At 41.0% G+C, this 12,761-nt stretch overlaps 1 protein-coding gene across 1 annotated transcript in view; it reads right to left on the reverse strand.

Moving 5' to 3' along the window:
- Positions 1-2,778: 2,778 nt before the first annotated feature.
- The window catches only part of LOC121243613 (UDP-glycosyltransferase 89B2-like), a 61,372-nt gene continuing 51,389 nt past the window's right edge, over positions 2,779-12,761 (reverse strand). Inside the window, exon 2 of the mRNA XM_041141738.1 lies at positions 2,779-4,275. Within this exon, the coding sequence (XP_040997672.1) occupies positions 2,858-4,261 (1,404 nt within the window). The 5' untranslated portion in view covers positions 4,262-4,275 and the 3' untranslated portion in view covers positions 2,779-2,857. The remainder of the gene's footprint in view (positions 4,276-12,761) is intronic.

Genomic DNA, 12,761 nt, shown 5'->3' on the forward strand with positions numbered 1-12,761 from the left:
TGTTGTAAAAGGTTTTCAGTAGAAACAGGGTATTGATTACTCTGAGATTTTTTCTCTTGTGATGAAAATCACAACCATCAGGTTAGTGTTGGCTATGGCTACTACTGAAGACTTATTTCTTGAGCAGTTAGATGTGAAGACAAATTTTCTTCATGGAGACCTTGAAGAAGACATTTACGTGCACCAACCTGTAAAGGAAGGTTCGATTTGTAAACTAAAGAAGAGCTTGTATAGCCTGAAGCAAGCTCCTAAACAGTGGTATAAGAAGTTTGATAGTTTCATGTGCAGTTCAGGGTACATCAGATGTCAGGCAGATCACAGCTGTTATGTCAGGCAATTTGACAATTCTTATATTATTTTGTTGTTGTATTTGGATAACATGCTTATTACAGGGATTAGTATTGATGAGATCAATGATATGAAGAAGCAGGTGTCAAAGCATTTTGCAATGAAGGATTTGGGAACTGTGAAGCAAATCCTTGGCATGAGAATTGTTAGAGGTAGAGTCAAGAGCACGTTGAGAATCTCTTAGGCTGAGTATGTGAAAAAGGTACCTAGCAGGTTCAATATAGACAAGGCCAAGCCAGTTGGCACACCCTTGGGCAGTCACTTCAGACTCAGCAAGGATCTATCATCAAAGTCAGAAGAGGAACAAGACTAAATGAGTAAGGTTCCTTATGCCTCAGCTTTTGGTTCACTTATGTATGCTATGGTTTGCACAAGACCAGATATTGCCCATGCAGTGAGAGTTGTGAGCAGATACATGAGTAACTCAAGAAAACAACATTGGGAAGTTGTGAAGTGGATTCTGAGGTATCTAAAAGGCTCATCAGAAATGTGCTTGTGTTTCTCAGGAGAGAGCTTAGTGGTGTAAGGTTATGTTGACGCTGATTTAGCTGGAGATACTGATAGCAAAAAGAGTATCACAGGCTGAAAATAGTTTCATTGTCTACTACAGAAGCTGAGTATATTGTAGTATCAGAAGCTGCAAAAGAGATGATTTGGCTACAGGGCTTCTTGGAGGAATTGGACAAAAAGAATCAGAAAGGCACTCTCTACAGCGATAGTCAAAGTGTCATATTCCTTGTCAAGAATCCAGCATTTCACTCTAGGACCAAGCACATACAGATCAGGTATCACTTTATTCGATTATTGTTAGATGATGGGCAGTTGCTACTTGAGAAAATTTGTCGGTTGTGCACAACTTTTGTTGGTCTTCTAGCATGAGGATAAGGGCAATGAGTTGCAGAGGTGGAGGATATCATGTTTTGAGGCAGAGGGCAATACAATGGGTGTACCAGTTTTCAAGTGGGAGAATTGTTGAATATTGTGGAGTCTAGTCCATACTTCAGCCGCTCGAGCAGAGGCATCACAAAGAGTTCGGGCAAGGCTTAATTGACAGTGAGCTTGAGTGGATGCGATATAGTGAGTTGACTCAACATTCACTCGACACGACACTCGAGCAAAGGCAAGATAGAAAGTGTGCTTGATCAGCCACTTGACACATGGCTCTAGCAGTTGCAGGAAATAGATTTGCTCGATGCACGCTTGACACACCCCTTGAGTGAACATCGCTTTTGATGAGAATTTTAGGGTTTCCGTCGTGTACCCTTTAAATATGTATTTTCTGTTACTGTAGTCGTACAGTGTGTGCACAGTAGATGCTCCTTTCATTGTATTGTGATTTCTCAAGAAGTAAAAATCCTCAGCAGCTCCCATAGACGTAGGCAAGTTGCCGAACCACGTAAATCTTGTGTGGTGTGATTGTGTGATTGCTTTTCGTGTTTACATTCATTTATTGTTATCGTTTTTCACAACATACATGACTTTGAACTCTACCTCTTCGTCTTCTTACAAAGTTGGTTGAGACGAGACTAACTTTGTATACATGAATTACAACTTAAGAGTTGTTTTTGCGTGATGCAATTATTACTTTTAGCTACAGCCTAAAGGTGACAAGTTCAATAAAACAAGATTTGCAAATCTATCATAGAAATACTTTAGCTATAAAAAGATTTCACAAAAGTAAACTCATAAACTGACGTCTTTTTATGTGGTACGTTAGATTATAGAGTTACTTTTATTTTATAGTAGATTTAACGTGTCACATGAAGTCAAATTAATTTATGAGTTTACTTTTATAAAATCTCTTTGTGGTTATTTATTAATCCAGAAACTGGGTCAATCATAAAGGAAATTATTATGGCCACATATCTTCATTTTTTTATCTAATGGGAATTGTCGATACATACATAGTTGAGAGCAAAAACAAAACGGCCCAATATCATCAAGCTCGTCTTTCTTCCTGAAATAGTTGAAAACTTCTAAATCATATACAAGTTTGTCAGTACGGTAATATATACTATCGGACCTATTTGATATGTTTGTCTCTTTTCTATTTCTATTTGAAACTCTTCAACTTCGGCAAATCTTTCAATACAAATTTTTTTCGGGAGACATCAAGAGGATGCTTGCAGATGTATGGATAGAGAAAAGCTATTTTGCCTTCTCAAGTGCACTGCTCAAATGTATCGCTTGGTAATTTTTTTTTTAATTTTTTACGTGGTGATTAAAGAACTGATTTTAAGTATATTGATGTATTTTTTATTTTTTAAAAATATTAAAAATATGTGAATAGAAAAAAAAAAAAAAGAAAAAAAATTGCTTTTACAATTAGTGGTAAGTCTGATCGGTGCAGCATAGTAACACTGCTCACGTAGACAATACAAGGACACATCCAGATCGACACATCCTTAAATAATAATTGGTACATATTTATAGTAAACACGTGTTTGATCGTTGAGAAGAACAAAATAATTAGGCATGACGAACAAGAATTATACATGTTTGGCTCTGATCACTTACCAAGATCACCCAACTGTGTGATCAACTCATCCAAATTTTTATCTGAACTTCCTCCTTTAACTGCACTTGCGGCTGCAGCACTCAACTCTTTGGCCAGAATCCTCTCTAGCCAAGTCTCTTCAACAGAGATGGCCAACAGCTGAGCCAACTCGGCTGACTCAGAAATGTTCTGAGTGCCCTCACAAGCTCTGATTGCAACCCCTAACTCCTCCACCAACAACATTGCGTTCGTGTACTGGTCTGCATCCATTGGCCATGTCAACATCACAACTCCCGCAGCGATTCCCTCCAGCACTGATTTCCACCCGCAGTGAGTCACGAACACACCCACAGCTCGGTGGCTCAGTATGGAGACCTGCGGCGCCCATCCCCTTATAACAAATCCTCTGCCCTCCATGCGATCTTCGAACCCATCAGGAATCACGCCATGATCAGCATTCGCCTGCTGCTGCTCCTCTTCGCGAGGCACCCTCACGCACAAAACAAACTGGACACCGCTTTGCTCTAACGCAGCAGTCAGCACATCGATCTGCCTTTGTGTCAACACCGCACGGCTACCGAAGCAGACATAGACAACTGAGTTGTCTGGACGAGCATCCAGCCAATTCATTAGCTCATGGCACGGTACAGAGCGTACTCCACCTCTAACAATGTATTCCTGTAAATCACCGTTCTCAGGAGGCGATACGGGTCCTACGGCCCACACTCGATCATTTCTGAGTTCTTTCATCAGATGCGTAAAGTAAACGCGCTCCAATTCGATGAACGAGTTGAACACCATCCCCCAACTCACGGTATTGGCCAGCATGTTGTTTCTAAAAAATTCCAAATCCGAGTCCCCTTTTAGGCTTTTATAATGTCCGGGAATCTGCCACCATCGGAATGCTGGGGAGTCCGGAATTTTTGGAAATGAAACTTGGAAATTTATATCCTGATCTGGATCAGCGTTTTCGGGTGGATCGCGACACATAGAGAGAGCAACCGACATCGCAAAGGCACCAGCAGGTGAGAAGACTAACCGTGGAACGCCGAGCTCGCACGCAATGTCTTGTGTCCAGCCGAGAAAGAAATCGGAGATAATAGCAACAGGAGGCGAGGAATGAGATCGAAACCATTGGAGGAGGATAGAATAGTGAAGGTCACGTAAGGCGCGCATGATTGCAATGAGCCTCTTCTGTGGAGGAGCTGTTATATCAGGGGATGGTAGAACCAAGCGCTTGAGAGAAGACGGGTGTGCGGAGAAGTAAGGTTGAAGCAGAGGAAGGTTAGAGGTGGTGACGAAAACGGTGACAGTGAGACCGCGAGTGAGCAGGTGGTTGGCGAGGTCAAGCAGAGGTATAATATGATCTGAACTTGGGAAGGGATAAGCGGCAATGTGCAAGCCATTGGTAGACATGGTTGAGATCGAAACTTTGGGTGTTCGGTCGGCAATGGCTCTAAGCCCTGAGAAGCTTGTGCTGCTAAAATATGGAACAAAGAAAAAGAAGAAGAGTTGTGCGGGATTCCTCAACTTTATGTACGGCTAGTGATGGCTATTTTTCGTTTGGACTATGTGATTCAAAATTTCTGCCCGGAAAGTACTTCAAATTGACATAGTTTAACCTGGTTTGTTGATTGAGATGACCTGGGAATTAGGATGTTCTGTAAATAGTAGTGAAAAAGGTAATGAATAGTAGTAAAATGATTTGAATTAAGATTTTTATAGACTTTTAGCAAATGAGAGATAAAAAATTGAATAAAAATATTATAAAGTTAAAATATTGTTATAATATTATTTTTGTTTTGAGATTTGAAAAAAAATTAAATTATCTTTTATGTTTTGTTTGGAAGTTTAAAAAATTTGTAATGGTTAAGTAAATAATTAGATAAAAATGTCGAAAATTTGAAATTAAAAAGTATGTATGTTTATGGTGTTTGAATATTAAGATGAGATGTAATATTTAGAGTATCTTGATATTCAAACTAGGCTTAATGTGTTATGTTAGATTTATTTTATAATAAAAATAATTTTATAATTTAACGTATCAAGCCACGTGATAAAGCCATATTAGTTTACAAATTTTCTTTTTATCGCTCAGTTTCGCATCTTGACTGACGTGTTTACATTCACAGCCAATCAACCTATGAAAAAGAGGAAATTTAAATCGTGTTTGATGATGACAATGATCGGTTCCCTCTTATTTTTGTTTGGCTAGGATGTGTGTCCATCGTGAAAAGCGCAATGTATCTAGTCATGATTATCAAAGAGAGAATTAAAGTTCATACTGCACTGCTGCATGTCAATTAAGCTAGCATATTTGAGAACAAGGTAATACAAAAGAAGATGATGAAGTTTACGTTGGGTCGGTGTCGAATGGCCCATCTGAAAGAGTTCGTATTGACCTTTAGTTCTTAGAGTTTTGTTTGGATCCCGAGAAACACAATTTTAAATTGTTAGGAATTTGAAAGGAGTACTGACTACTGATCTTTAATCGATTAAGCTTGTAAAGCCATCTTCGTTTGGGACCAGAAAATAATCAATCGGGAGCTTCTCTATTGACAAGGGTTATGGAGTTGAAGAACTTGCAATGGGTTTCGAAGTCACAAGAGTTCTTCTAGTTTAGTAATTATCATATCATATCCACCAACGCCTGCTTCATTGTCTTTAGCATTGTCGACAGAATGCTTCTCTGTCAAAAGGCCTTCCCCAAGATATCATGTTCAGACGGCCGGAGATTAATTTATAAATTATAAAATCCATAATAATTAGTTATAAAACATTTCGATGATCACAGAAATTTATAAATTCATAAAATTTTTATTATAAAACACTTCAAGCCATAATTTAGGGGAGTTTTTGCATCTTCGAGAGCTAGCTTTCATTCTCAATCATTATAAAACCTTTCAAGATTTGTACAAAAATCCAAAAGCTTAAAAAAATATCCATCAAATAATGTTTTTAAAAGGAAAACATGATAAATATGCCTAGCCTAGCCACATGGTGGTCGAGTTTTTTGTTATCAAGGGTGGCTGTGTGTGTTTTTAAAATGATTTATTATATTATATGTATAAATGTCTCTATAATTAATGTTTTTACATCCAAACATACTCTACGTAATGTGTCACACCACTTTTCAGAACTCTATAAACCCATCTTTAGAAAGTTTTCACTACTGTTCTACACATAATTATGCTGCTTCGGATTAAATACTGAAAATGGTACCTATGATTTGTCTGTTGGACAGATTGTGTAACATACTAGTCTTGGATTTAGGGTATATAAGTAAATTCCCTAGTAAAACTTTTTCTATTATTATTATGATTATAGTTTTATCAGATTTTTATATTGATTATTTTAAATAATTTCTATTATAATTTTATTTGAATTTACTAGAGTTTTGTTTTAATAATTATTACTAAATTATATTAGATTACGTTCGCTAGAGTTTGGTTTGAATTTAAAGTTTATTTCTCTCTATCTCCACCGAATCTCATCTCTTGTTTTTAGCCTCTAAGTGAAACACTTTAAACCTCCAACCTATAAGTTTCATCCCATTTTTTTTTCAAATTTGTAATCCGAACCTCATATTCATCCTCATCTCTAGTTTAGTAAATTCAAATTCTAGTGGAAACCGACTCTATTGATGAGCAATTTTTCTTCACTCCGCACGTCTCCACTCTCATGCATATGCACGTCTCTACTCCTTTAGGTTTCCTTTTATTTTTCTATCTTCTACACTTATAAATTGTGCTTACCCCGTATTCGAGAGGAGAAACTCGAAGCCGTGAGCCATCCCACTGGAACTTCTCCATATCATGAGCTTTTCCCCATTCTCAACCACCGTGCAAGGCCAAGGGTCCCCCAAACACAGTAAGCCTTAGACCCACCCTCTTCGTGGAAACCATTTTTCTTGGTGAACCCTTGTTGTCCGAAACAGAGCCATCGCCCCTCCTCCACGGTAGCCACCTCAAGAGGCGCCAAACCACCTCTCCGACATCACAGAAATTGCCGACCAACTCAGCCCCAAAGCACCCACTCCCTTCCGAGAAGCCACTAGTTGCATCGCCATGACCCCTGCTTGTCGCCAGAACCGCCGCGCAGCCCATCTCCGTCGCATAACCCCTCTCGGTGTTGAGTTTCGAAGTGATATTCAAGAAAAAACACAGCGAGGTAAGTAATTTGATCACAAATTAGGATCATCACAGTTTAGCTTATATATAAGTATTATTCAAGCTAGTTCATTTCCATCCATTATTTATGCACCACTCATGTCATATACAAACATGTCATCCAACATAGCATACGATTATATTATTCCGTATCATGTTCAAATTCAGAAAATTATAAATGTATGTAATATGTCATGTATCTCATGTATAAGACACATAAGCTATCTTAAGCTCAAGTGCAAGATAAGATAATATCAGTTAATTAGATAGTCATTCAGATGCATGGTACTAATGCAGTTCAGTTTCAGGGTGGATGTGCAAGCTAGAAACTCAGACGTGGTCCACCATAGTATGCCAGAATACTATCAGCGGCTCCCATTGCTGCAGCGGGACGTGGGGCCGGTGCACAACCTCGCACATAGGGTTAAGTGTATTGGCCAGTCAGATAAATTAGTTAAATCAGATAAATCAGTTAGATCAGTCAGTTAATTCTGTTAAATCAGTCATGCATAGTATAAGCATCGGTATGGACAGTCATGAATTTAAACTCTCAGCATGAAAATTTTTATAAAAACTTTATGTTTATTATGTTTACATTGTGATGGATTTCTTGCTGAGTCTTCAACTCATTTTAGTTTGTTTTCATATTTTTAACCACCCAGGTGAGGATGATGAATACGAGCAGGCAGGCCAGGAATAGAAGGAGCAGTTAATTTTAGTTCAAACTTTCTAAAATAAAACATGCTTTTATGACATGAATTTATTCAGTTTATTCATTTAATATTTTTAGAAGACATTTTATTAGACATTTTTCTACAAAATAAATTTCTAATTTCATTTATGAAATTTGAGATCTCTTGCCGGATATATTTTTTTATGAAAAATACGTGACGCTCCTAGACAACGGGAAGGGGGTGTTACAGATTGGCCGTATACTTTAATTCTGATTAAATCAAGTTATTCTTTAGTAATAAATTAATGACATATTAGATGGATATGTTAATAACAATAATGGAGTGCCTCCTAAGTAGCGATTTGCAGGTTAATAATAACGATTGGTGGTGAGACACGTCCTTTACACATGTAATTCAAAACATTAATTACAAAACAAATATTTGAGATACAAAAAGTCAAGAGAAAACTAAAACCTTTGCCTAGAAGAACAAGGCATCATTTGGGTGGAGACCAAGGTGTGGCTAGGTCGCAACATACACATGATTGGGTTTCCCCAAGATCACCTGGGTGGCGGCCCAAGTGCGACCATAGTGGCACCTACCGTCACATGGGAGCACCACCCTGTGTCATATCCTTGATCTTGTGGCCACGTGTGACCCTGATCGTGCTAAGGGTGGGACCAAAGAAGACTAGCTACCATGAGGCCTTTATTTTTATCTTTGGAAGGGATGCTTGTATACCCTATCGGGCTAGGCCCAAGTGGAAGGGATATTTGCACCCCTCTTGGGTCTGGCCGAGCTTACCTTGGAGGCCTAGTGATTAGCAGCACAGTCGGTGCATGAGTTGTGTAAGGAAGAAGAAGACCCGGGCTTGTGCGGGAAACTGGTCGATGTAGAAAGATAGGACATCGCCTACCCTAACAATACCTTGCAGACGCACGTCGTGATAGGGCAACACTGCATTTAAGCATCAGATACAGGACATGGATAAAGATTACAACAAGACCTCCGGTCCCTGACAGAGCGCATGGAAGGTGGCCACACCCACCCACTTGCCACAAAGGCATGGCTTGGGGAGGCCACACTGAATTAAAGACGGCAACCTAGTATCTCGTATGGGAGATAAGGGCCTCATAGGATACAGAGTGCCATCTTGTCAAGAAGTATAAAAGCAGGGCACCAGGTTAGAATTTATGACTTACGTTCTCTTACTTACAAAAATCCTATTGACAACAAAAACTGACTTAAGTATCGAAGGGCCTGGAGTGCCATTTTGCTCGTCCCGATGTGTTGGGCTTAATTACTTGCAACACATGGAAGATTTTTTTTTTTTAGGGGAGGGGGGGGGGGGGCTGAGGACACACTCCAGGCCCTGACTCACCCGAGAAAAACCGAATTGGACCAAGCCGATAGGAGGTCCCACACATCGGGACGAACAAAAGCCTCAGAAAAACTCAAAAAAGGACAGCAAGATAGGAGAGGGCGAGCAAAAGCCTCGAAAAAACTCAAAAAAGGATAGCAAGACATGAGACGGGATGAGACCACCCCCTCGAGAGGGCAAGGCACCAGGCACACATGCTCCAACCTAAGAGTGCAAGAAGAAAGGAAACCAAATGCTTGAGAAGCTGACAACCACAACCGAGCTAACTACCATTTTTGCACCTACCACTATAATGAAACCCACAGTACCAAGGACTGCTACACCCTCATGAGGAAAATGGATGAGTTGGACGCCTTGTCGCCCAGTACCCAACAGACCAAAGGAGAGAGTTAGAGCAAGGTCAAGGAAGACCTTAAGGGCCGAGAAGGGCGAGAGCCCTAAAAGGGGGGGGGGGGGAGGTTTCGCTGGGGTGGCCCCACCTCATCAAGTGTGATAACCTGAAACTTGATTAGAATTACAACCATGTTTATTTTCATTGCCTTAGTAGGATTTTAGGGCCATGAGAATATATCTAGTTAGACTTAGGCCTTGGTTTTGTAGAATAGCAACCCAAGCCCAAGAGAAGGTCAATTAAGCCATGTAAGTTTCGACCACCATAGGAAGCCAAAGCCCAAAAACCCTAGATGCATTGGGCCCATGATCCAAACCCTTGCCAATAGTGCCATGTGTCACACATGAAAAGCACAATGTATCTAGTCATAATAGTGGGGTAAGGGGGAGAAAGAGGAGTGTTTGAGAAGCCAAAGGAAGGGCTTGCACGCCTACCCTAGTGGATATGCCACTTGTCATTCATGATAAAAAGCCTTCTAGAAGACCAAATGAAAAGATCACCTAGGAAAACCAAGTGACATTCGACCAAGCCCCACTTGCATGCCCACACCATGCCTTCTGGCACCATTTCGAGTTCCAATGTTGATGCCCATGGAAAGTGTTGCCTAGGGAAGATAAAATGAATGTTTTCAAGCGATTTGCATGGGGAAACTGCTTGGACAAAAAGGGATTTTGAATTTTGCCTCATGTCACTCATGCAATGAACTTTTAGAAGAAAAGAGGAAGGGACTTTTGCACAAAAGACTACTCTACCCTCAGAATTTCGGCCACCACACTCACAAGCACACTCTCACTTGCCACTTGTCACTTTGGTAAAAAAATGGACCAATGGCATATGGAAAGTCACCTAGGGAAGAAGCAAAGGAAGATGAAGCAACAACTTGGAAAATGAGAAGGTCATTCATGCAAAGGCTTGCTTGTTTTGAAAAGGAAGAGGCATAAGGTGCTTTTACGCTTTTACCCTAAAGGAGCTATACACTTGGTTAAGAAGTGGAAGGGGCATAAGTGGGAATAAAGGGTTTCGGCCAAATGGGAGGAACCCCACACGCCACCCACATGCATGCACCTTCCCAATGCAATCCAATATTGGGAACTCCAAAGGTCATTTCGGCTAAAGTGAAGAAGGAAGAAAAAAAAGGCCACTTGTCACACATGAAATGGTTTTCAAGCAACCAATGAGGGAAGGGGGAAAAATCCTATAAAAGCGAAAGAGAGACACACACCTGTGTCCAGTGCCCATGCCTCTCAAAGGGTTCTCTAGGGAAATTTCCCAGCTGGTGAGAACCATCACCTTGTCGATTTTGACAAGTAAGGCCCCTAACATAGTAGCAACGATGGCTGATATCTTGGTGGTGAAAGCACCTTCGTCCTACAATGCCATATTAGGGTGACCAACCCTAAATAATCTAAAGGTTGTAATGTCAACTTACCACTTAAAGATGAAAATTTCGATGGCGACTCGCGTAGTAGAAGTTATAGGCAAGCAAGAGCTAGCCCGAGAGTGCTATGTATAGGAGCTGAAGATCGGGGCGGGGGAGGTTCGCATAGTCGAAGGCCCTACCTACCGAACGGAACCACCACCCCCTTAGAGTTCGCCGACAAAGAAGAATAAGTCAAGGATGAGCAAACCCTCAGGCAGGTTGAGTCGAACTAGCCATTAGAGTTAGTAGCCCTGGACCCAAACTATCTCAAGGACACTATTAAACTGGAGACTAAAATGGAATTAGAAATAAGACAGGCGATGAAGCAACTCTAGGCAAACACATCTCTTCTAGACCAAACATAGAGATGTGTTTGCCTAGAGTCATGGAGACTTGCTCGAGATAGATAACACGATCCTTGAGATTCACCTCTGTGTAGATCCTGGGTCAAAGAAGGTTTGGTAGAAGCATTGAAGTTTTAGCGCAAAGAAATGTGCCACCATAGCCGACGAAGTCAACTGCTTCCTAACCTCAAGGTTCGTCAGCGAAGCACACTACCTGGAATGACTGTCCAATGTAGTACTGGTGAAGAAGTCAAATGGGAAGTGGAGGATGTGCATTGAGTTCACCAACCTAAAGAAGACATGATCGAAAGATAGCTTTCCATTGCCTCACATTGACCTGATCGTGGACTCCACCACAGGTCATCACATGCTAAGCTTCTTGGATGCTTACTCAGGGTATAACCAAACCTGAATGAATTTTGACGATGAGGAGAAGACATCGTTTATTATAGACCAAAGGCTGTATTGCTACCGAGCTATGCCATTCGAGCTCAAGAACGTGGGAGTCACCTACCAAAGGTTGGTCAATGGCATGTTCAAGAGCCAGATAGGTGCAATATGGAGGTCTATGTGGATGATCTACTCATCAAGATTAAAGTTCCCAGACAGCATATGGCGGACTTATGCGAAGCCTTCGTGTGCCACTACAGTAGGATGAAGCTCAAACCAGCAAAGTGTGCTTTCAGAGTAGAGTCCGGGAAGTTTTTGGGTTTCATGGTGTCAGAGAGGGGAATAGAAGCAAACCTACAAAAGGTGAAAGCCATAATGGATATGTCCCCACCTCAGAACATAAATGAAGTAAAGATATTGGTCGAGCAGGTAGCAGCCCCCAACTAGTTTGTTTCCAGGTCAACAAACAAGTGCATACCATTCTTCCTGGTGTTATGGAAAGCGCAAACCTGTGACGATGAATGTGACTAGCATTTGGGAAACTCAAGGTTACCAACCCGCTACTACCCAACCAAGCTGAACCCGGAGAAGCTCTAAGCCTGTACCTGTTCGTCTCTCCACACATCGTCTTAGCCACCTTGGTGAGGGGCATGAAGGGCTCCTAGAAACTAGTGCACTACACTAGTCGGACCTTACATGGAGTAGAGGCGAGGTACCCCAAGATGGAAATGCTAGAATTTGAACTGGTCATGATAGCCCACCAGACTTCTTTGGCCATTTCATGAACTGGAAGATTGAATTGAGCAAATTCAGCATTGACTACCTCTCTAGAAACGCAATAAAAGGACAAATACTAGCTGAATTTGTTGCGAAATTCACTGGCTTTCCTGAACAACTTCGACATGCACCTATGAGGAAGCCCTTGTAGATCTCTACCAGCAATTCATCCTACCAGGCTAATGGGGAGTAGGGGTGCATATTACCACAGATACAGTGTAAGAACACAACTACACGATCAAGCTGGCTTTTCAGACCACCACCAACAAGGCAGAATAGGAAGCACTACTGGTCAGACTAGCAGTCACCAATTCGTTGGGGACTATTGAAGTGGAAGTAAGAGCCAACTCTCAAGTAGTTGTGAACTAAG

The sequence above is a fragment of the Juglans microcarpa x Juglans regia genome, chromosome 8D, assembly GCF_004785595.1.
Source record: "Juglans microcarpa x Juglans regia isolate MS1-56 chromosome 8D, Jm3101_v1.0, whole genome shotgun sequence".
Taxonomy (NCBI): domain Eukaryota; kingdom Viridiplantae; phylum Streptophyta; class Magnoliopsida; order Fagales; family Juglandaceae; genus Juglans; species Juglans microcarpa x Juglans regia.